The sequence below is a fragment of the Rhinolophus ferrumequinum genome, chromosome 14, assembly GCF_004115265.2.
Source record: "Rhinolophus ferrumequinum isolate MPI-CBG mRhiFer1 chromosome 14, mRhiFer1_v1.p, whole genome shotgun sequence".
NCBI lineage: Eukaryota > Metazoa > Chordata > Mammalia > Chiroptera > Rhinolophidae > Rhinolophus > Rhinolophus ferrumequinum.
The window spans coordinates 48,846,869-48,869,441 of record NC_046297.1 but is presented as its reverse complement, the minus strand read 5'-3'; the positions used below and the strand labels follow the sequence as shown (position 1 = coordinate 48,869,441).

General features: G+C 33.5%; 1 protein-coding gene across 1 annotated transcript in view; it reads left to right on the top strand.

The window, feature by feature from the left end:
- EIF3E (eukaryotic translation initiation factor 3 subunit E) overlaps window positions 1–22,573 on the top strand; it is a 47,531-nt gene that overhangs the window by 2,455 nt on the left and 22,503 nt on the right. Inside the window, exons 2-7 of the mRNA XM_033126622.1 lie at window positions 3,017–3,131; window positions 4,658–4,775; window positions 7,655–7,697; window positions 8,800–8,904; window positions 13,999–14,124; window positions 14,810–14,934. Of these exons, the coding sequence (XP_032982513.1) occupies window positions 3,017–3,131; window positions 4,658–4,775; window positions 7,655–7,697; window positions 8,800–8,904; window positions 13,999–14,124; window positions 14,810–14,934 (632 nt within the window). The remainder of the gene's footprint in view (window positions 1–3,016; window positions 3,132–4,657; window positions 4,776–7,654; window positions 7,698–8,799; window positions 8,905–13,998; window positions 14,125–14,809; window positions 14,935–22,573) is intronic.

The following is a 22,573-nucleotide window of genomic DNA, read 5'->3' as shown; positions in this document are numbered from 1 at the left end:
TTAGAAGAATTACATGAGAGAATGCATGTAAAGCACTTAGCCTACTGGGACAGAGTAAATACTCCTGAATGTTTCCTATCGGGAGGCTAGGCCATCCTGTCTGAGAGGGGAGTGAGACAACCAACTGGGGGTTTAAGGAGTGACTGAGGAAACCAACCAAAGACAAGTAACAAGGATTGGTAAGTTTGGAGGGCCCAGCTGAGACTGGAAATTATGCATTTATAGAGAATGATGGTTATTCTCAGAGTGAGAGGAGCAGTGGAGGATTTTTGAAGTAGTGGATATTTGGAGGTAGACTTGTAAATATCATTTAGAAATGAAATGGATTGCTGATCAACAGAGAAAAGCACAAATGTGATTGAATATATATTGCCTAGTTTTGAAACATTTTATAGTCATTCTTCACCAAAACAAAGAATTAGATGACTTTTTTCCCCAGAGCTAGAGATTGACATTGAATTGTGCTTGGTTGGAGAAAATGGATGGAATCCAATGATACAGCTAAAGAGAGAATATTTGAAATAGTTAGAAATGATAGCTAAACTTATATAGAAAGTTACAGCCAAAAAAGGTGATATAAAAATTAGGAAAAGCAGAGGGCCTGGTGAGATGGTGAAGCATGTTGATGGTAATGCTGAAAGAGGTGATGAGTTCAAGTTGGAAGTCTTACAGATGAGATACTAGATGGAAAGTTGTAATTTGCGGGATAAAGGAATTTTACGGCTTGAGTTTTTTTTTGGAGAATCATCAGTATGGATGTAAGATTTGTGGGAGATAGCAGGAAGAGATGTCAGAATATTTTTCATTTGTTAAAGATAGCTGTTTTCAAGGGTTTATAGACCAGGGATGGGGAAACGAGCCTGTGAACTGAATGCAGCCTTTTCTACCTGTTTTGTATGATCTGTAAACTAAAAGTAAGTTTTAACAAATGAACGTTCACAAACATTTTCAGTACAGAACACTGTAATGTTATACCCCAATTGAGTGAAATAGTTTCTGCCCCAAAAAGAATTACATTCTTCTCTTTAATAGATCTACATTACAAAAAAATTTACTCCATTATTATTATTTCAAAAAGGAAAAGAAATTGTGGAAATTTGTTTCTTATAGTACTTAAGCATAGTATTCTTGGTTTTTGCTTCTTGGCTCACAAATTCTAAAATATTTACTATCTGCCCTTTACAGAACAAGTGTGTCTATGAGGCAAATTTTAGAGAAGGTGATATAAGTAGATGTAGACTTTTGAAGAGGCCAGTAAGGTCTGATGGCAGAGGAGTAGTGCTTTGAACCTACAGTTGGAGAGACAATACAAAGTAAAAGCTGTTAATGGGGTATCAAGGAGAGGTGGCATATTACTATGAAAAGGGTGTTTTCATCTAGGGTTTCTGCAGGGCAGATTGAAAGGGAGCTTCAGTTTTTTTAAGTAAACTTTTTTATCGTGCGTAACACTCATACAAAAAAAGAAATGCACAAATATAAGTGCTTTTTTCCCCAAAGTGAACACACTGATGTGACCACCATCCAGATCAGTAAGTAAAACATTAACAAACATCCTAAAAACCTTCCTTCTGACCCTTCTTAATCATTACTCACACCTGATCTGATCTGATGCTAGAATGTTTTGCCTGTGTTTGATTTTATATAAATAGAATTAAGCATTCACCACCCTGTACTTGCTTTGTATGATTTCTTTCATTCAACATTGTGAAAGATCATCCAAGTTGTTAGGAGTTTGTTGATTTTCAGTGCTGCTTGTTAACACATATTGTGAGAATATCACAGTTTATCCATTCTAACTTTGATAGACTCGGCTATTACAAACAGCGCTGCTATGAACATTATTGGAGATGTCCTTTGAATATATGCACCCATTTCTCTTGGGTACCTAGGAGCAGAATTGCCTGGTCAAAATCTATGTTTAACTTTAGGAGATAAAGTTACTCTGGCATTGTCAGTTTTTTTAGTTTTTAGTGTGGTTTTAATTTGCATTTCCTTTATGATTAATAAAGTTGAGAACGTTTTCCGGTCTTGGTCATTTGGTTAAACTGTTCTGAAGTGCCTGTTAAAGTTTTAGTCATTTTCAATTGGATTGTCTCACACTATTTTGTAGGAGTTGTTTATGTAGTTTGGAAGATTCAGTTTTGATCTAATGACTGTACACCATCTGACCATTTTCAGGTTTTCTTTTAATGGACAGTGAAAGGTTGTGGAATTTTCCGGCATATTTTTTCCCTTGGTGAAATTAAATTTAGTACAAAACCCTTTTCTGTTGCTGAAGCCTTTCGTTGATGACTATTTGATTACATTTTAAAATTTCGATTGCTCTCTCTCAATACTATTGTATAGACTCCTTGAATATTGCTCACTACACTTCACATTTATGTGAGTGTACTTATTTGGTCCTTGTACTATGGGTTAAATTATGTTTCTTGAACTCCTTGCAAAGCAAAAACCTGATAGGACGTGGTTGACTTAGAGAATGGGTACTAGTTATGTTTCAGTGGTGTGGGTGGGGAGCCATTATAAAGGACTGTGACTGTTTAGTGAAGAAACATATGGGGGTAAAGGAAAAGCTACCTCAAAGGGAGATGTGGATGCAGATACTAAAACAGGAAAAAAAAAATTGAGTTGATGTCTAATTACCTGGATGTGGAGAGGAGACAGCTATATGTGTTTATCAGTGGAGTTGGTGTGGTTCTTTATGCACAGTCTTGTTCTAGAAAGGGTAAAAGAGATGGCTTGTCGGGACACATACATAAGATAATAAATCAGAAATAGGTGAGAAAGGCTTTGCATTGTGTAATTGCCTTCATTTTTAAATTTTTAGATAAAACAAAATATTCTTACGTCTGTAGATTGATTGCCTTCTTACAAGAGGGTGAATTAATAGTATATAGTATTCTATTTAAAAAATAGTATTTCAGGAAGTATATTTCCAGGTAAACTAGTCTTAGTATTAATCAGTTTATTTGGGGGAACTTCAATGTATTTATCAGAAAGTAATTTTTTCTTGCAGATATATAATGAAAAAGAATTACTACAAGGAAAATTGGACCTTCTTAGTGATACCAACATGGTAGACTTTGCTATGGATGTGTACAAGAACCTTTATTCTGATGATATTCCTCATGGTAAGTTTTGTTATTAGAACTGAAGCTTGTTTTGTGAAATGAGGATGTGTGTATTCAAGTTGGGTGATTTATAGAAGAGCTTTAGCCAAAAGTCTTAGTAAGTATTTGAATGATTTAAAAGTCCTCTAGATGAAAGGTAATATTAAGGTTATAAGTTTTCTAAAGCATATTATTTGCTTACCATAAAAGATGTGAAACTACTTTAAAACATGGTCATCAAGTGCTTTCAGTTCATAGTATAGATCATCAAAGATGTACTTGTGAATCAGGTTGTTACCTTGGAATTATCTGAGAATACTGCAGGTTTGTTTTTTGTTGTTGTTGTTTACTAACTTTTTCAGTTAGTCTCTTATGTGCCTTAGAGATTTATTTTTCATCTTGAAATATCTGGGTATATAGCCATGGTCTTCAAAAAATGTGGTCCCCAGGACCAGCATCATCACATCAGTTCACCAGGGAGAGCTTGTTAGAAATGCAAATTCTCAGGCCATACCCCAGATCTATGTAATCAGAAACTGTTGGCTGAGGCCCAGCACTCAAATTGGAGAAGACTGATAACAGTATAGTGTTTTCCAAATCCTTGTTTCCTGTGGTAATAGATGTTTCTTTAAAAAAAAAACAACACACAAAATCGTCCTATAAGTTTGCAAAATACTAAACTACTATATCCTTTCTTCTATGCGCATAGCATTTTTAAAGATTCTAGGAACTCTTTCAGTAGAGAAGTACAATTTACTTTGTTTAAATTGACATGTCTCAAAATTTGATCACAGAGCCCCTTCTGTGTTTGAGATATGCTGTTCTAGTGTATATTTTGTGATATATAATGCAGAATTATATTAAACCTAATCACTGTGACTTATATTACAGTTTCCTGCAGTAAAATTAGCTCTTTAAATTTTAGTTTATGATGAAAAAGTAAATTATTATTGAAACTTTAAAACATGCTAGCAGAGTAAGTTATGTGTGATTTTTCTCTCTTTGTGATACAGTAAAAAGAAACTATAGAATTGGGTTTGAGAGATTATAGAACTACATTTATAGTGAAAAAGAGATTATTGATTGGGTTTAAATTCTATTCAACCTAGTTGAAAACCTGTAGTAATGATATGTAAATTCCTCTGAATCGCAGATGAGAAACTCTGGGGTAATACCTTTATTCAGCTGAGAGAATGTAGTGAGAACAAATATAAAACCACTGGGAATGAGATCTCTCTAATGTAGAATTAGATGATAATTGTTTCCTTGACAGGCCTCGCTTCCTTGCCCCAGACTGTATTTGTCTATTCCCCAGTTTCTCTTAAGAGTAAGAAGAGGATTCTCTCTTCCTTCGTGTGCCTTTGCAGTGCTAGAAAGGAGAAATTTGACCTGGGGGAGTTTCTTGAGTGGATGGTTACTGGCATATGAATATCTTAGGGATAAATACATAAGGTGCACAATTTAAATAAAATGAAAAATTTTCAGGGACATCCTGATGGGGAGCAGTATGGTTTAATGTTATAGCACTCCTTTGCATTTTTAATTAGCTTTGAGAGAAAAAAGAACCACAGTTGTTGCACAACTGAAACAGCTTCAGGCAGAAACAGAACCAATTGTGAAGATGTTTGAAGATCCAGAAACTACACGGCAAATGCAGTCAACCAGGTAACCTCTTCTTAATTTGTATTCTAAAAATTCTCTTTCCTGGATTAATACAAATGTTAATTCAAACTTTAAAGGATCCCTTTATCTATTTGTTTATTTTCATTTATCCTTATTGTGTAGGGGCCAGAAAGTCCTTAATAATAAACATTAATACTAAATTCTTTTTAGAGTTTATTTACCATTTACCCCAATCTGATTCTACTACATCAGTTCTGCCTCTTTCCCACCTTCCCAGTGGACGTTTGGCAATGTCTGCAGATATTTTTGGTTGTCACAACAGAAGTGACACTGGCACCTACTAAGGAGAGGCCAGGAAGGCTACTAAACATCCTACATATAACACATCGGACAGTACCTTACCCCCCAGAAAAGAGTGATCCAGCCCAAATGTTAGTGTTACTGAGGTTGAGAAACACTGTCTCTGGGCAGCACCTAGAGCCCAGGGGTTCTGGCTGTAAGGAAAACCTGAGCTCATTTTATCAGTTTGCTACGTTCTCTCATATCCTTCCAACCTTGATGCCCAGGCCAAGGAGGGTAGAGTAGAACTGATAAGGTTATTTTATTCCTAACTTCCCCTTAACTAGAAATAGACTTATTGTTTGGTTTCCAAAGAAACCATGTTGTCTTACTCTGACTTAATATATATCACTAACTGAAGCCCTTTAGGTTATTAAAAATGTTTAAAAATAAAAATCTACTGAAATCGAATATTTCTATTGTGGTAAATTGTAGCCACCAATATATTCACTTGAGGAATTGCTGAAGATTTTGCCACATTTACCTTTAGGTCTTATATAATCAAACCAAATTTTTGGAGAGGTTGGCTCTGAATTATTTGTGATTTGGGAAAGTGTTACCAGATATTTTTCCGAAAAGCAGTAAACGCTACACTACTGCTCATACCATATTATAATGTATCATACTGTACTACACCATATTATACTATAAATACAGACACTATATATACGCATAACAGAAATAGCTATATCTTATAAAGCTTTCATACAATATATACAATATATATTTTTATATATAGCTATCTCTGTGTGTGTGTGTGTATATATATATACAATACTAAGCTGCCTGTATATACTTACAATAAGTAATTATAGAACTTCAAGTCATATGTTAGTGTCCACAGACGAACAGCTGAAATAATCTAGAAGTTAGGGTACAACAGAAAGTTTAGGATTGAAATTCTAAATTTAGTCACTTAAACACAGAGTTAATGGGATTAAGATATGAATAAGATGAATATGAAAATTGTTCACCAAATATTAGAAAGAGGATTCCTTGTAGCTTAATAGGCACGAAATTGGAGATAAATGATAGAATTATGGGTTTAAAGCTTGTAATTTAATTAAACTTCTAAACTGATTACTTATTTTCAAAGTAATAACCTCATCCTGCCGATTCCCTTTTTTAAAATTTCATTGAACATATAGTGTTGTCCTTCTCACACTTTCCCAGAAATACCCCATCAGCCAGAGGACAGTGATTATATACCTGAGGGGTGTGAGGAATGTAACACAAAGTTGATCCACAGAAAGTGTTCAGTTGTTTTGAAATCTTTTTATGTTAAAATTTCATGCATATTTCATATTTAGTGTTATAATATGTTCATGTTAATTTTAGTGATAACATATCTAGTCCTCATTATGTAAGTAAAATTATGCTGCTGAAAGACATGCTGTAGCATTCCTTCTTATAAGAAACATAAGATAATATTTTCATTTTTGAAAATGCCCACAATGTGGGCAACTGTACCCATATATCACTTATTCTTTGGTTTCTTTGTCACCAAATTGTCTTTTGCCACCCTGCCAACATCTCAAGTTATGCAAAGCTAAAAAAAAAAAAAGTTAAATAGAGTTGACACTTTGGTATCGGTAATAATTGTATAGGATGTGTAGTGTAGATATCATGTAAGTTAGGCATGATTTATTAATCTTGTAAATTGGCTAAATCACCATCCTGTGAGTAGTACTAACAAATTTGGGAGGGAGACAAAATTTGTATATAGGGCTAATTCCTGCTAGTTTGTACAGTACATTTATTCCAATCTCTATTCCATAAGAATATGTTATCTATTGGAAATGTACCATCCAGAGAGCAAATACAGATACTCTTCACCTTACGATGGGGTTAAGTCCTGATAAACCTGTCATTAAGTTGAAAATATCCTAAGTTGAGAATGCACCTAACATACCAAACATCATAGCGTAGCCTAGTCTACCTTAATCGTGCTCAGAATGCTTTTGTTAGCCTGCAGTTGGGGCAAATCATCTAACGCGCAGAATATACTGTAGAGTATCAGTAGTTTACCCTTGTGATCACGTGGCTGGCTGGGAGCTGTGGCTCTCTGCTGCTCCCCAGCATCATGAGAGGTGTCACACCACATAACGCTAGCCCAGGAAAACAGCAAAATTCAAAATTTGGAGAGCATTTCATTTTCACACTATCGCAAAGTCAAAAATTCGTAAGTCAAACCATCTTAAGTCTGGGACCATCTGTACCATTTTCAGTAAGTTGCTACCTAAGTAGGTTGTTGACCTCACTACAACAACAGTCAACATGTTCAGGTTTTATTACCTAAAAAACTTCTAAAGACCTTATCTTAGATGATGTGAAATAGAACACGTAATTTTCAATTAGGACCAAAGAAATTTGAAAGTGAATTTTAAAGTTTGGAATTCTTGAGTTCCTATTCCTTGTTCAAAACATGTAATGTTCTGTTTATTTTATTCTAAAAATCTTATTTTTACTTCTAGTGTTTAGGTAATAAGATATGGCTTTATGTGGGTAAGAAGCTAGGAGGGTATGTTTATTTTGTTTTCTGTGGACTATAAGATAGTAACTTTTGTATGTTTATGATTAAGGGATGGCCGGATGCTATTTGACTACCTGGCGGACAAGCATGGTGTAAGTGGTATCTTTAAAATTTTTTTAGTTGTCATGTTATAAGGGTAATTAAAGAATAGTGCAGTATGGATAGGTTCCTGGCTTGACGAGAATATAATTTACAGATTAATTTATTAATCTTAATGCCTGGTATGTTTTTGAAACTTTAGTTTTTAAAAATTGGTGCTGATAGGAAAATAATGTGCTTATAGTACTTACTAGATAACAGAAAGTCTTAAAACTTTTGATTTATTTTTTCCAGAATCATCATATAATAGTTAGCATTTTATATGTCTGATGGATTAACAAGTAAGTAAAGACAGAACTAAATTTGAATGAGAAATGCCTTGAGCAATAGAATTAATATTTTGGCTGCCTTGTAGAATACTGTAGCCCTGGATGTTATCAGGGCCTTCATAAATCCCCAAATTCACAAATAAAGAAATGTTACAGGCTTTTCTAGCCATCTCCCAATCTCCTGTCGTTTGTGTTAACTCAGATTGTGAGACTTTATATACAGTTACCTCTTTTAGCTTGCATTCAAGTTTTATCTCTCATTTAACAATTATTGTAACAAGTGGCTTGCTGACCACTGTGCAAATTACTTTTTCTGGTTTCCATGTAAAATGTCTGGTGAATTTGTTAATGATCTAGTTCGGAGCCTTTCTCTTAGGTTTCTTCACTTTGACTTTGCTTATGTCAGCTCTGAGAGTTGGCGTGATTTTGGGGCCTGTGTTCAGAGAGAACAGTTTACTGTACATATTATTCGTACAGAATCACCAAACCTATAGGGATGCTATGTTTGCTAGTTGACTAAGCTCAGTCACCAGCTAAGGGTCTCACATATCAGACCTTCAGTAGCTATTCAAGTTTGTATCGTAACAAAGTAGGTGTCATTATAATTCATAACTCTTAGAGCCCAGAACTGTGAATGTTAAATCCACCAATTCCTAATGTATGTTTTAAGGGTTATGTGGTTCTCTGATCATCGTGTTTATTTTTGGTGGCAACTTTTGGGATACTTTGAAGAACTGACTTCTGAGGGCATTTAAACAAGTAAATGGGTTGTATTTTAAAACTCAAAATTAAAAAGTAGAACTTTAGCCTTCTTATTTATTTTTAGTTTAGGCAAGAATATTTAGATACACTCTACAGATATGCAAAATTCCAATATGAATGTGGGAATTACTCTGGAGCAGCAGAATATCTTTACTTCTTTAGAGTGTTGGTAAGTAATTTTTTTCTTTGTCATCTCTTTTGTAGGATTCTCTTGGATTCTCAAAACATGTCTATAGATTTGGGTCTGTCTATTGTTTTCACCAGTCATTGGTAAAAAGAGAGAGGGAAAAAATTTTCCCCAAGAAAAAACAAATAGGTACAGGAAACTTTATATCAGCGCCTCAAAATTTGAAGTGAAATTGAACTTGACCTTGAAATCCTCAAAAGTGGGAACCGCTAATTTGTTGTATTATATATAATTGTATGATTTTAGCATTGGCAGAAATCTATTATGTAATGAATTTGTTACAATATTACCGTACAGCATAGTGAGTGGCACATTGTGAGTGCTTAATATTTATTGAACAGATCCATTGTTCCTGGATAATGAATCCAAAATTCAATTTTTAATGCTTTGCATATTTCTTTAACTTGTTCTGAACAACTGTGGAAATGATATTTGAAAAGATTTTATGCCTCAATAGTAACTTTTTTCCATTTCTACCTTCAGCTATTAGAATACAAAGTTCAGTGGTTTTTCATTAAGTAGAGGGTAGATGGGTTTAAATGGTACTATTAGAGCAAATTCCTAATCATTATGTGCCCTGTTTGTTATCGTCATATGTCTGACAAGTTCCTAGATTCAGTGCTTTTATTAGGAAAGAAGGAGAATTTGTGTGAAGCTGAAGAAAAAATCAGGCCTTCATATTGACAGATTTCTTTCTCACTCTGCCTTCTGTTCAGGTCATTGTATTAATAATAAATGCCTGTAGAGTTAGCAAAATGCTCTGGTTTTAAATTCTAATTAATTTGTTACTCACTTTGAGTTAGTAAGCAACTACCTAAGTCTCTGATTTCTCTAGTTAATCCTAGAAGTTGGGAAATGACCTCTTGAGACAGGAACTTTGTGTCTTCCAACCTTGGAAGAGTTGTTTCTTTTGTCTTATTTTCTGGTGCCTTTTTTCTTTCAGTCCCACATGCCACAAAGAAAAGACTTATGGCTGCTATTTTGATTGTTCTCTTGGAAATTAAATATTCTTCTTTTTTTCTTTTAATGCTGGTGGTGAGGAATTGGTGTTATTAATTCAGGTAATTCCTACACTTATAAAAAGTACTTAGACAACTTTCCTTTTTAAAACTACCATTCTTCAAAGAAATAAAGATTTTCAGTTCATTTCCAAGATTTGGAAAATTAATATTTTTCTCTTGCTCCCATTTGTAAGCAAATTCTTAATTTACAGATTAACTGTGGTTAGCTTGCAAGTGCATTGAAGGTAATCAGTGATGCTAAACTTGTAGTGACTTATCAGAAAATTCCATCAGTTTTACTTTGAATATTATGAAGGATTTAGGAGAGGAAAAGTTGATTACTTTGGAAATGTAAACAGCTTAAACCAGGATTGTAAAATCAGAAGCCTGATATGATTACAGGTACATGAAAAGAGCTGGTTATTCATATCATTTGTTAATGCTGGGAGTGAATTTTGAGAATGAAGATTTAGTGTCATGTTAGAGTTCTAGCACAGTAAATTTATTGTTGCTGGTCAGTGAGTGAATGTGCCATTTTGCTAAGACATGGAAACTTAAGGTAACTGCTGGAAATCCAGATATTGAAACTCTTCTAGCATATCCACCCTTGAAAGCAGGTTAGTATGAAGAGCCAACTGTAATGACATGGACGTGAGCCAGAGCAGTACGCATGAACCTTTTGGGGATTAAAAAACCTGCTGTGCTGCTACAAAAAGCTTTTATCCTAACACATATAACGTATTCTGGTTTTAATAGTATCATTATGTTTATGTAGTATGGTTTTATAATTAAGTCTGAAAATTTCTACAAGTGATAGGTACATACTTAAAAGTTTGGGGAGTTTTTATGTTTACATTTTAAGATATGAAGATCCAAGTTAGTTCCCAATCTTAAAAAATTCTGGGTTAGTTTTAAGCTTTTACATTGCCTAAAAAATCTTGTGCTGGATCTCAGATGACATTTGGTTAAGTGATTCAATACCAATAAAAGATCAGAACACAAAATTAATTATTTTACATTTAAGAGCAGTCAACCTATAGTCATTGGATAGTGCTTAGAAATTATGTGCAATTTAGTTTTAAAGTTTTACCCCATCTTGTGCCTCAAAACATTTGAAGGAGGTAGGAATTGGTTATTTCCTGTTGACATATTGATAGAGACTAACAAAGCTGTTTTCTTTAAAAAATACATTATTTTACTTTTTTTTTGTTGAGGTAGGCAATACTATAAAATCTATGTGTTTGTTTCAGATTTTGTTAATAGCAAAGATAAAAATAGTGTTTTGGAATTAGGAGGAATACTGTCAAAGTTTTACTTATTATTTAATTTTATTTTTTTGTAATAGCCGTTTTTCATTTCTAAATTCTTTTCTGGTGATTGGTTATTCTTTTAAATCTATGGTTAGGGAAACATAAGCTATGAAAGAACCATTGTAACTATGATCTGAGATTAGAACTTGACTCTCCAAGTGACCTATTGTAGGTCAGTGTTGTATAAATTAAAGCTGTGTGACCCTAGAATCTACCTTTATTTTAAAAAGACTTGGTGGCTTTTAGAATACAGCAGGGAGTGTTTAGGTGCACCCTATTTGGATGTGAAACTTCTTGATTTATACTGTAAGAAATACATTAATTTGAAATGACATTGGTGAAGCAGATTTGGTCGAAATTTTTAAACATTTTTGTTTTAAAGTTTTTAACACTGCATTTGAATTATATTTTGTTAAAATCTACCCTTGCTGTGGCCTTTGGTCTGACTCCAAAATATAACCCTTCCCTGCGCCCACCAGCTGTTTGAAATAAAAGTGATTTTAAGATACTAGGACTGTTTATAATCACCTTTCTGTAGGTTTTTTTCCTGCTCAGAATTTAAAATTTATCTACTGTTAAGTACCTACCATTTGACTTAAAGATACTCTTCCTTGACTCAAGAAAGCTTGCATAATGATGAATTTTGGAACCTTAGGATATTGACCAAAATTTTAGATCTGATTTATCCAAGTTGATAATGTCATTATAAAAGATATCTATTTCATATTGATTCTCAGATACACAGTTTATCACATTTTAACATCTGAAATTGGGATGTGTCTTGAATTGATTGTGGTTTTGGTTTTAGAAACATAAAATAGTAGTGTTATTTTAAAATTGATGGCATCTTAGATTCAAAGAAATATTTTAATACTCATTTCTTTGCAAGGATCAAACATTTTATCCTTTATAATTTTAAAAGTGGTTTTATAAATCAATCTTTTAATTTCAGTGAGTTTTGACAAATGCTCATACTATGCAACTACCACCAAATCAAAATAAAGAATATTTCTGTTATTCCAGAAAGACCCTTTGTGCCCCTTTGCAGTCATAACTTATCCTGATTTATCCATTGATCTGTTCTTTATTCTTCTAGATTAGTTTTGCCTGTTCTAGAATTTCGTATAAGTGGAGTGATACATAACCTTGTGCCTGGCTTATTTTGATGAGCAAATGTTTGAGACTCTTCTGTTACTGTGTGTATCAGAAGTTTGATGTTTTTGATTGCTGAATAGTATTCCATTCTATGAATATATGAATGTACTACAACTTGTTTATGTATTCAGCTGTTGGGAACATTTGGATTACTTTGTTTTTGTCTACTACAAATAGAGTTGTCATGAATATTCATTTACAAGATTTTTTAGTGGATATTATTTGCTTGTTCTTAGAGTTTGCTGAATGTTATTTTGTACATTTGAGTTAATTACTGCCATCAAAGAAATAATTTCAGTATAGGCAGAGTCTGAATTAGATATTACTATGGTCGTCATAGTTTAGACAACCTATACTACTCTGATATCATCATTTCTCTTCTCATTGTCATTTGATAATCACATTTCCTGAGCTTTTATTTATCAGATGATACTATAATCTCTTCACATCTGCTATGTCATTTAAATTGTATAACAGCTGAGGTAGGTTATATTACAATCCCCATTTTATAGATGAGGAAGCTAAAGTACACATAGTTCAGCTGTTTATAGTAAGTGGTAGAGCCAGAATTATTGGTGGTTGGATTTCCAGTTCTGCCCGTGCAATTTTATTTAACTTGAAAATATAACATGTACTTATAGAACTCATATTTTACATTTATACTGTCATGTAAACGCTTCAATGAAAAATTAAATTCAAAATTTTAATTTGGAGTGCAGAAACGCATTCTACCTCCAATGCCCTCACTTGCTTCTGCTCTTTAGCACACCTGATCCGTTCAGAGTCTTACTATCCAATTCTCTTGCTTTTCTTTGAGTGTCCTACTTTACTATAGTAGTTTTTATTAGCATAGTCTTTATAGGTGTGGCGACAAGAGGTAAGGTGGCCCTCAGTCCTTTTGTAGGTTAAGACTGCAGTGATTCATGATTTGCATTCATGATTTGAAGTATAATTTGGGGCAAATTACATTCTCCATGCATCAATTTCCCCTCTTTAAAATGAGGATAAAAATTACTATTTACCTTCTATAATTTTTATGAAGATTATATGAGAAAGTGAACTTTTATTGTTCAGTACATATTTCTTTGGTAATAATTAATTGTTATTAACCAGCAGACCTTTTTCTCTGTCTCCATAGTCCCTTCTGTTTATATCACAGTTTGGAACTTTTTTGTGCTGGTAATAATTTCTCTAAATTGTCAATGAGACCCACAAGTCTTGATTTCCCACATCTTCACTCCCGTGCTTTTCGCTACAAATTACCTCTGAATCTAATTGTTTCCAAAGTTTTAGGTGCCTAAAATTTGATTAGCTGTGTATAAATTATCTGAAATGGGTTACACAAAAATACTAGTGCGGTATCCTTGTTTTAAGTTACTCTTTATTTTCTGATGTAGGCTGAATATTAAAGATCTGAGTGTTTTTAGTATAATTAAGTGAAGTCTGTTTGAATTAGTTTAACCAGTGTGATCCAATAGGACTTAATAACTGGAGTATTGGGTAGAAAGCTAGTCTTTTAGTAGGCTAGATGGATATGTGGGGTATAAAATACACATTATCTTTCTTTTCTGGAGTATTTCAAATATAATTAATTATGATATCTTAAACAGGTTCCAGCAACAGATAGAAATGCTTTGAGTTCACTCTGGGGAAAACTAGCCTCTGAAATTTTAATGCAGAATTGGGATGCAGCCATGGAAGACCTTACACGGTTAAAAGAGACCATAGATAATAACGTGAGTTAAACTTTTTTAGGGTGATTCTCTGAAATGTCTATGTGTTTTTCATACTGTCTGATAAGGGAAACACTGTATACTTTTAAAAAGGAAAAGAAAGAAAGAAGAAAAAGAAACCAAATTAAAATGTTCAGATTAGCTTTTGTTGACCTTACATAAAACTCAGTGGGTTAGTGGGTTGGTTGGTTTCACTGAATCCGCTTGAAGGAAGCTGTCAGATTTTTTTTGGCTCTTAGAGAAAGGAACTCAGTTTTAATTTTTTTTACAACCTACTGTTTTTTTAATCAGTGAAAATGACACAACACTGTTAGTGCTATTTATTATTGAAAGTGTAGAAGATGACAGTTTTCATCTACAATCGTCTAATAAAACTATTACTTATGGAGTGTTTAGTTCATTTCTTGCTTTTAAGATGTTTTCTAAAATGAATATAATTTACAGCCTCTGTAAAAATGGTTTAGTGGACATTATTAAATCTGTCTCTGAGAACAGAGACATTTTGAATATTGAGGATCGTGCAGAGTAGAGGGTCCAGGAGGTTGGACTCGGATGGTAATGACCTAGTGCATGCCTTAGAAGGTTCTCGTTTTTCACTAAAATTCTGAGGTCAGCAGTGCCTCTGAGGTCCGTTGCCTCTTTCTCGTTTATTAATATTTCTTATGTGTACATTTTTTTAACCCTTTAGTCTGTGAGTTCTCCACTCCAGTCTCTTCAGCAGCGAACGTGGCTTATTCACTGGTCTCTGTTTGTTTTCTTCAACCACCCCAAAGGGCGCGATAACATTATTGATCTCTTCCTTTACCAGCCACAGTGAGTTATTTTACTATATAATTTTGGCTTTGACTATATGAAAGTATATATATATATTTTTTAATTTAAAAATGTATTTCACTCTGACATTTGAATTCGTTGTCAGCCATGTTTTCCCCTCTTCGTGTGGTATATACTGGTATGCTTGTTAATTTAAAAAGCTTGTGTGTAAGTAACTCTTAAGTACATCATTTGATAAACGTGTATTCTGAGCCCTTTAAAGTGCTATTTCAGTGTGGTCCCTGGGCCAACAACGTAAGTATCATGCAGTTTCTCAGGCCTTACCCTAGAGGAACAAAAGCAGAATCAGCATTTTCACAAGATCCCAGGAAATCCATCTATATATTAAAGCTTTAGAATTAAGGCACTGGGCTATATTGTTTAGAAGGAATACATGTATTCCAGGAAAATCCCTTTTGTATCATTACTTGATCATCCAGTTTTAGTGATAAGAAATTCACTGCTTTGTTGTTAGCTAGAAATCATTTTTAAAAATTTATTTTTCCAGTTAAGATCAGTGCCTTTGAATATTCTGCCCATTATTTCATATTTGATTGAAACAACAGAAAGCAAGACTGCTTTAGAAAACTTTTCAGATTTTTGAGGATAATTTTTCTTTGTCTCTCTTTCCTTCAGGCTAAATACCTGGTTTTATCAAGTAACAGTTTTTCTGATTGTTTAGTATTTTGGTTGTTTTCCTTAGATTATCACCAATTTATCCATAATGATCTTAAAATTGAAATTTTATATTCTAGGATTGTTACTGTGTTTCCCCGAAAATAAGACCTAGCCGGACAATCAGCTCTAATGTGTCTAATGGAGCAAAAATTAATATAAGACTCGGTCTTCTTTTACTATAATATGACCGGGTTTAGTATAGTATGATATAGTATAGTATAGTATAATAAGTATAATATAATAAATATAATATAATACAGGGTCTTATATTAATTTCTGCTCCAAAAGATGCATTAGAGCTGATTGTCCGGCTAGGTCTTATTTTTGGGGAAACAGGGTAGATCTAAGCTCTATGGACTACAGTGGCAACATTAGCTTCTGTGACCAGTACACATGCTTATATTAATAGAGCCGAAGATTATAATAACGTACTTTAGCAGTTGCTTCATGGTTTGGCTAATATTGACGGTATTATTGGCTAAATTTCACATAAACACTAGGAGCTTTATTTCTGTTATTTGTTAACCCAAATGAAGACATAATTCTATTACATTTCACTTGATGTCTGTCACATTATTGATTGTTAAATTAACATTTTATCTTTTTTTCCAAAATGCGTATTTATTTATAAAAGTAAGCTTAGGAATTGATGGTGTCATACCCTTCTGATATAAAACATCAATGAAGACTGAACATCTTTGTTTTTAAATTTCTTTTGTAATTTTCAAAGTCTTAAAAATAAATTACTACTCTGGCAATATTTTTGCATAAGTTGGTGAGAGATAATCTAAACTTAGTCACATTAATAAACATGGTCTTTAAATGCTCATTTTAGTAAGATTTTAAAGACTAAAATATTTGACCTCTGCAGTTAAGTTGTTATCATAACCAACAGGACTTTGAATTTAAGAGAAATTTAAGCAATTAGTGGTAATAACAGATAAAAAACTATTTGGCCATCCAACAAGTGCCAGTGATTTTTTTGTGCGTAGAAACAGAGAGCCATTTTTAAATGGTGTATATTGTGTTTTCTGCATTAAATGCTAAGTGTTCCCTGAATCTAAATAAAAGCAAATAGAAAGTAAATAGAAGCACTTTTAACAGACATATGGCTGGTTTGTTTTTCATATTAACATTACAACTTAAATTCAGTATTAATGTATTTAGTCAGTATTAACATGACATACTGATCCAGTATGATAAAACTGAGCATGGGCAAAGGAGTTTTTAATAGGAAATTATGTTTTTCTTTCCTTGAAAAAAGTGAAAACAAAAACTACATGGCATTGAGTGTGGTGGAAGACAGTGTGTGGTCTTTGCCTGTGTTCCAGCATTAACTTTTCAATGTTAATGACAGAAGATGAAGTTTTCTAATTTGCACAGCATTAGGTTTATTTCTTTTTTATTAGAGATACTTTATAGCATTCAACTATTCTTTGAAGATTCACATTATTCACTAATGTGTACATAACTGCCTCATTCTGTCTGCTCTGTGCCTCAAATCCTACTTGTGGGAAACTCAATATTAAAATTGTATAAATAAAATTTTTAAAATTATATGTATACTTTACTGCTTGCTGGATGCTATGATAGGTTAGTTATAACCTGGAAAGATATAAATCATAGTCCATATGTTGAATTAAGTAAAAAACTCATGGGAGGGGTTAAAACAGCCATTGTCCACTAAAATAAGATCCTGCAATGGTGGTATTACCTTTGTCCTGGCCTGTGGCACTGTGAGCTCACAGCGTTATTTGGTAGTATCCTAGGGGTAGATTGGTGAAGCACAAAGCTGGACCAGCCTCCAAAATACTGATGTATAAAACCAGAAGGCCAACAGTAATTTATACTGAGAAGTATACGTGCTAAGAGGACTAAGTACATGAAACATTTGGTCAGATTGTTCTGAGGCTGTAGGTTTAGTACATAGGAAGCCATATGATAAACAGAAGGTTTCCTAATGAGTCCTTGGAATCAGAATAGAAAATTTATGTGACTGGAATGTTTAATGGCACCATCAGGTTAAGCTGTCCTAATATGTCCATTTTCACAATAAGGATATTCTTGCCACTAAGGCCAGATCATGAACATTTTACGGCATGTATATCACCCTAAGCATTTAAATGGCGTTTTCAAGATTTGCTTTTTACTTCTCTTTTCATGAGTTCCATTTCAGATCAATACCTCTCACTGTACTTCTGTCTTTCTTCCTCTAACTACCCCATATTGATTGGAATACGTTAATAGCTTTTCAAGTTTTCCTGATATGGTACCGTTTTTCCTCGAAAATAAGACCTAGCCAGACCATCAGCTCTAATGCGTCTTTTGGAGCAAAAATTAATATCAGACCCAGTATTACATTATATTATATTATATTGTATTGTATTATATTATAAAGACCCTATTTTATATTAAAATAAGACCCGGTCTTATATTAATTTTTGCTCCAAAAGACGCATTAGAGCTGATGGCCCAGCCAGGTATTTTTGGGGAAACATGGTAGCTTTCTCTTACTGAATTAACTAATCTCTCTGCTCTAGTGCATTGTGTATTTAATCCTCTGAGGGCAGTCTAATTTCCCTTGTGCCCTCATTCTTGAGAAGTATCTTTTTCCTGTACCCTTGTGCAACCGTTATGTTTTAGAAGAGGATTTTTTATTTTTGATACTGACAATACAATCTCATGCAGTAGTAGAGATTAACCAATACTGGGTGAATCTGGAATATCCAGAAAAATGATTGGTAAATCGTTGCAAGAAATTTGGGGATATTGGTGAGTAAAGCAGCTACATACCCCTCTTTAATGTTAAGCTGTCCATGCACCTTATAAAAAAAAAAATCTTTTTTAAACTAGTTGATTATTTTGTTTTTTTTTCCCTTCTTCCGCCTCCCCCCGCCCGCACTCCAGTTCAAGCCATTGTTTCAGTCTGGTGGTGTGGCACACAGCTCCCTGGCCCATGCTGGTGGTATGAGCCTTGCAGCTCCCCCAGCTGAGGCAGTCAGTTGCTAGTTGTCCGTCGGCAGCTCAACGGCAGCTCAGGGCAGCTCTCGCCGGCTGCCCGCCGCTCAGATGGCTGCCGGCCACTCACGCTGGCCACCGGCTGCTCTTGGCAGCACACAGTAACTCGTAGAAGCCCATGGCCGCTCACGCCGACCTCCAGCTGCTCACGGCAGCCCAGCTCCAGGGAGAGCCGTTGTTCACAATCTTAGCTGTAGAGGACACAGCTCACTGGCCCATGTGGGAATCGAACCGGCGACCTCGGCATTAGGAGCACGGCACTCCAACCACCTGAGCCACCAGGCCGGCCCCCCCCCAAAAAAAAAATCTTAATGAGAATTTCAAATTCTAGAATTACAGATATATTTCTCAGTATTTATGGAGATTAGTCAACCAAGCATTCAAATGAAAAGAGATTAAAAGCAACACTAACATTGTATTTTATCTTCCTCCTATATAGTAAAACCTGCAAGATTGTCTAAAGAATTGATTGATATCACCAAAATCAAAGATAGGATCCTGAGCCTACCCTTAATGAGCAGATTTGACCCCCTTCCCCAGAAGGGAGTCTGTGACAGCTGGCTCCATTTTTGACACCTAGTAGATGGGTTAAGGATAAAACAGCCCTTCCTGAACTCAGCTGTAGAAATCACTAGAAAAGGGCTTTCCATGCTACTTACTTATTAGTGGAGCCAGTCTTCTGTGGTTTTTGCAGTTATGTGTATATCCAGAAAGGAACATTAAATGCAGCTGACTTTTGAATATTTTCAAGTAATGAAAGGAAGCATGCAAACAAGAAAAACTAAAAAAAATATTCAAACCCATTGTGAAAATTCTATAATACAAATAAGGGGGAAACACTGTAAAAGTAACTCCTGACAACCTTGTGGCTTATATGAAATTACAACAGAATATATTTAATTTACTAGTAGAACCATTTGTAATGGATATTAGAAATAGAAAGGTAGTTCATTGAGATTACAGGAAGTTTTAATGTAATAAACTTTTACAAAAGGAAAACAATGCAAAAAAGTAGATTTTTTTATTTTAAAGTGAGATAAAGGTTCATGCTCATAGATATATAGTTAAAATAACAATTTAGAATTAAGATTTATTAAATTATCAAGCTATAGTCTACAAATAGGTTTAATGCCTTCATTTATATTTCCATGGTTCGTATACAAAAAAGACAATGCTGTATGCCATTTAAAATCTCCCAGTAAATTTAAAAAAACAGAAATTTAATAGATTGTAGTTTTTGGACAGAATCCAGTGAAACTAAAAATTATTAAAAGTCGTATAAATAACTGAATCAAAGAAGAGGTTAAATGTTAATAATTATGAAATGTCTGCCAAAGCAGCACTCAGAAATTAATTCACAGCTTTGAGTACTTAATTCAGCTTTTAAAAACCTTGATTCAGAAAAACAGAAAAACACAACAAAGATAATGAAAATAAAATTAGCAATATATTAGAAAATGTTGAAATTAATCTTAAAACTGATAATTCAGTTTCAAAAGTGGGAAAAAAATTAAAGAAATGAAAATGGCTTTATGTCAAATGATTTAACAAAAAATAAAAACCATCAGGAAATACTATGTATACTTGCATGGTATCCTCCAAAACCTGAAATACCCCAGGTGACAGAAGTGTAACCTTATCATATCAGTTAACTGAGGAAGGAATTGTGAGATGTTTTTTGTTTTGTTTAGCTTTTTAACGATTCCACTAAAAGGATTCAGCTGTGATGGATTTATTGGTCATTTTGGAGCATTACAAAAAGTGTGTATATGTAGGGACATAATTCTCCATTTAACTTTGTGAGGCAAATAGGACCCTATTGGAACATTCAGTGACAGCCTTTTACCCCCTTCAAGACCCAAATTAGATATACACACTGAGAAGCTGTTGGATGTTTAGAAGAAAAAAAAATAAACATCAGAATTATCTTTGGGAATATTATTGTTACAGGTAAATGGTTCTTAAACTTTTTGGTCGTGGAATCGTTTTATGAAGTATTAAGACTTGTTGAGTGCAGTTTTGTTTGTTGGCTAAATCTGTTGATACATAGTGTATTAGAAATTAAAACTGAGAAATTAAAAGTATACTAATTGGCAAATACTAAATTGATGATAGTGGACATTTATTTTTAAGAAAAACAACTTTTTTTTTTTTTTTTTTTTTTTTTTAGTGTTTGCCCCCACCACCACCACCGAAAAACAACTTTTTAAAAAACCAAAAATTTAGTGAGAAGAGTGGCATTGCTTTACATTTTTGTAGACCCTTCAATTTCTGGCTTAATTGACAGCTAGATTTTTATACCTGCTTTCATACTTGATTTTTTTCAGTCTGTTGTGAAAGATACGAAGAAAACTTAGCCTCACACATACATAGAGAGGTGTTTTTTTAAAATAGCTTTTTCAGATAATTATGAATATTTTTTTTGATAATACACCAAAACTCTACAAGTAGTGGTTTTTTTAAAGGTTATTGTAATGTGGAATCTGAAACCATATCATTCAGTTTTTTGGATTCTAAACTATGCTGGTATTCCAAAATATATTGGTCGGCCTTGTACTTTAAATGGATCTTTTTACCCATGCATAGTTTATAACATCATGCATTAGTTGCTTGGAAAATACTGGCTCAGTGAGTTATACAAGTATTTCAAATATGTTGACCATATACAATACCAAAAAAATGACATTCATTAACATCAGTACTGACTCCATTAAAAGGGTTTAAATAATGGAAAGTAGGAGTGACATATATACAAATTTTCTAAAATTCTGTTTTTTGAAAGCTCTAATTTTATCATTTATTTTTCTTGAAGGATAAGCTCTTCATTTTCTAGAAAATATCTTCCATATGCCAAAGTCTAAATAGCTTTGGTTTGTCTGTCATTCTTTCAAGTAAAAATACTTCTATGAGAAAAGCAGCAAGTTCAGCTTCCAACTCAGTCATACAAGTGCTTTTCCTTAAGACAACCATGACACTAAAATATATAGCAGAAGAGCCTTATACACATTTTCCATTTAGTCATGTGGAATATTAAATAGATTAATTTACAAGGTTGACTTTTTTTAAATTAATAATTTCTACTGCCTATTAGGATATAGTTGAAACAGGCTTTTTTTTTTTTTAAATGCAAGTGTACTGGTGAAAAATAATAATGACTACTAATATAGTATGATGCCACTACTCTGATTTATGCTAAGGTTATCAGAAGGCTTTGTTTATGATTCAGTGATTTTTTTTTTAGTAACTTTACCAAGTGGTGATCGCTATCATCATATATCAGTTTTTGAACATTTTCTTCCACCCAATGAGAACCCTCGTGCCTATAAAACTTTTTTTTTTTAAATAACAGAAACAGACTGTTAGCAAAATATGGAAAAGAAAACTCAGCCGTATTACAATTTTGAATTTCCACCAAAATACTGTCAGGTTACCATCCTGTTTTCTTCCTCATTAGTAATGTCTTCATGGCTTATTTTCATTTTAGCTTGATTCTAACTTTTTATGAAAGTACACCCAGTTGGCTTGACAGATCATTATTTCATTTATTTTCCTGGATTGCATATCAAGTAGAATAGTTACATAGCATGTCATTTGCATTGATATGTCTACAGTCATGTTTTTCAGTGGTCTCTTGATAAATATTAGAAATTAATGAAGAAAATGTCATATCCTTCCTGTTTTTAATTTCTAATAGCACAGTAATACATTTTAATGTGGTTCATAGACTGTATGTTAAATTGATAGTTTATATAGATTGTGATTTCAGGCTTTAAAAAAAAATAACCAGAACAGTACTTTGGAGATAAATTATACTTTTGTCCTTGAAGTGAAAGTTTAGATGCAAGTGCAGGTGATAGTCTCTTACATCATATATATTGTCATTTCTGCCATAATTTGTTCTGAATCTAAATGGAGATGATTTACACATTTGAAAATTTTGAAC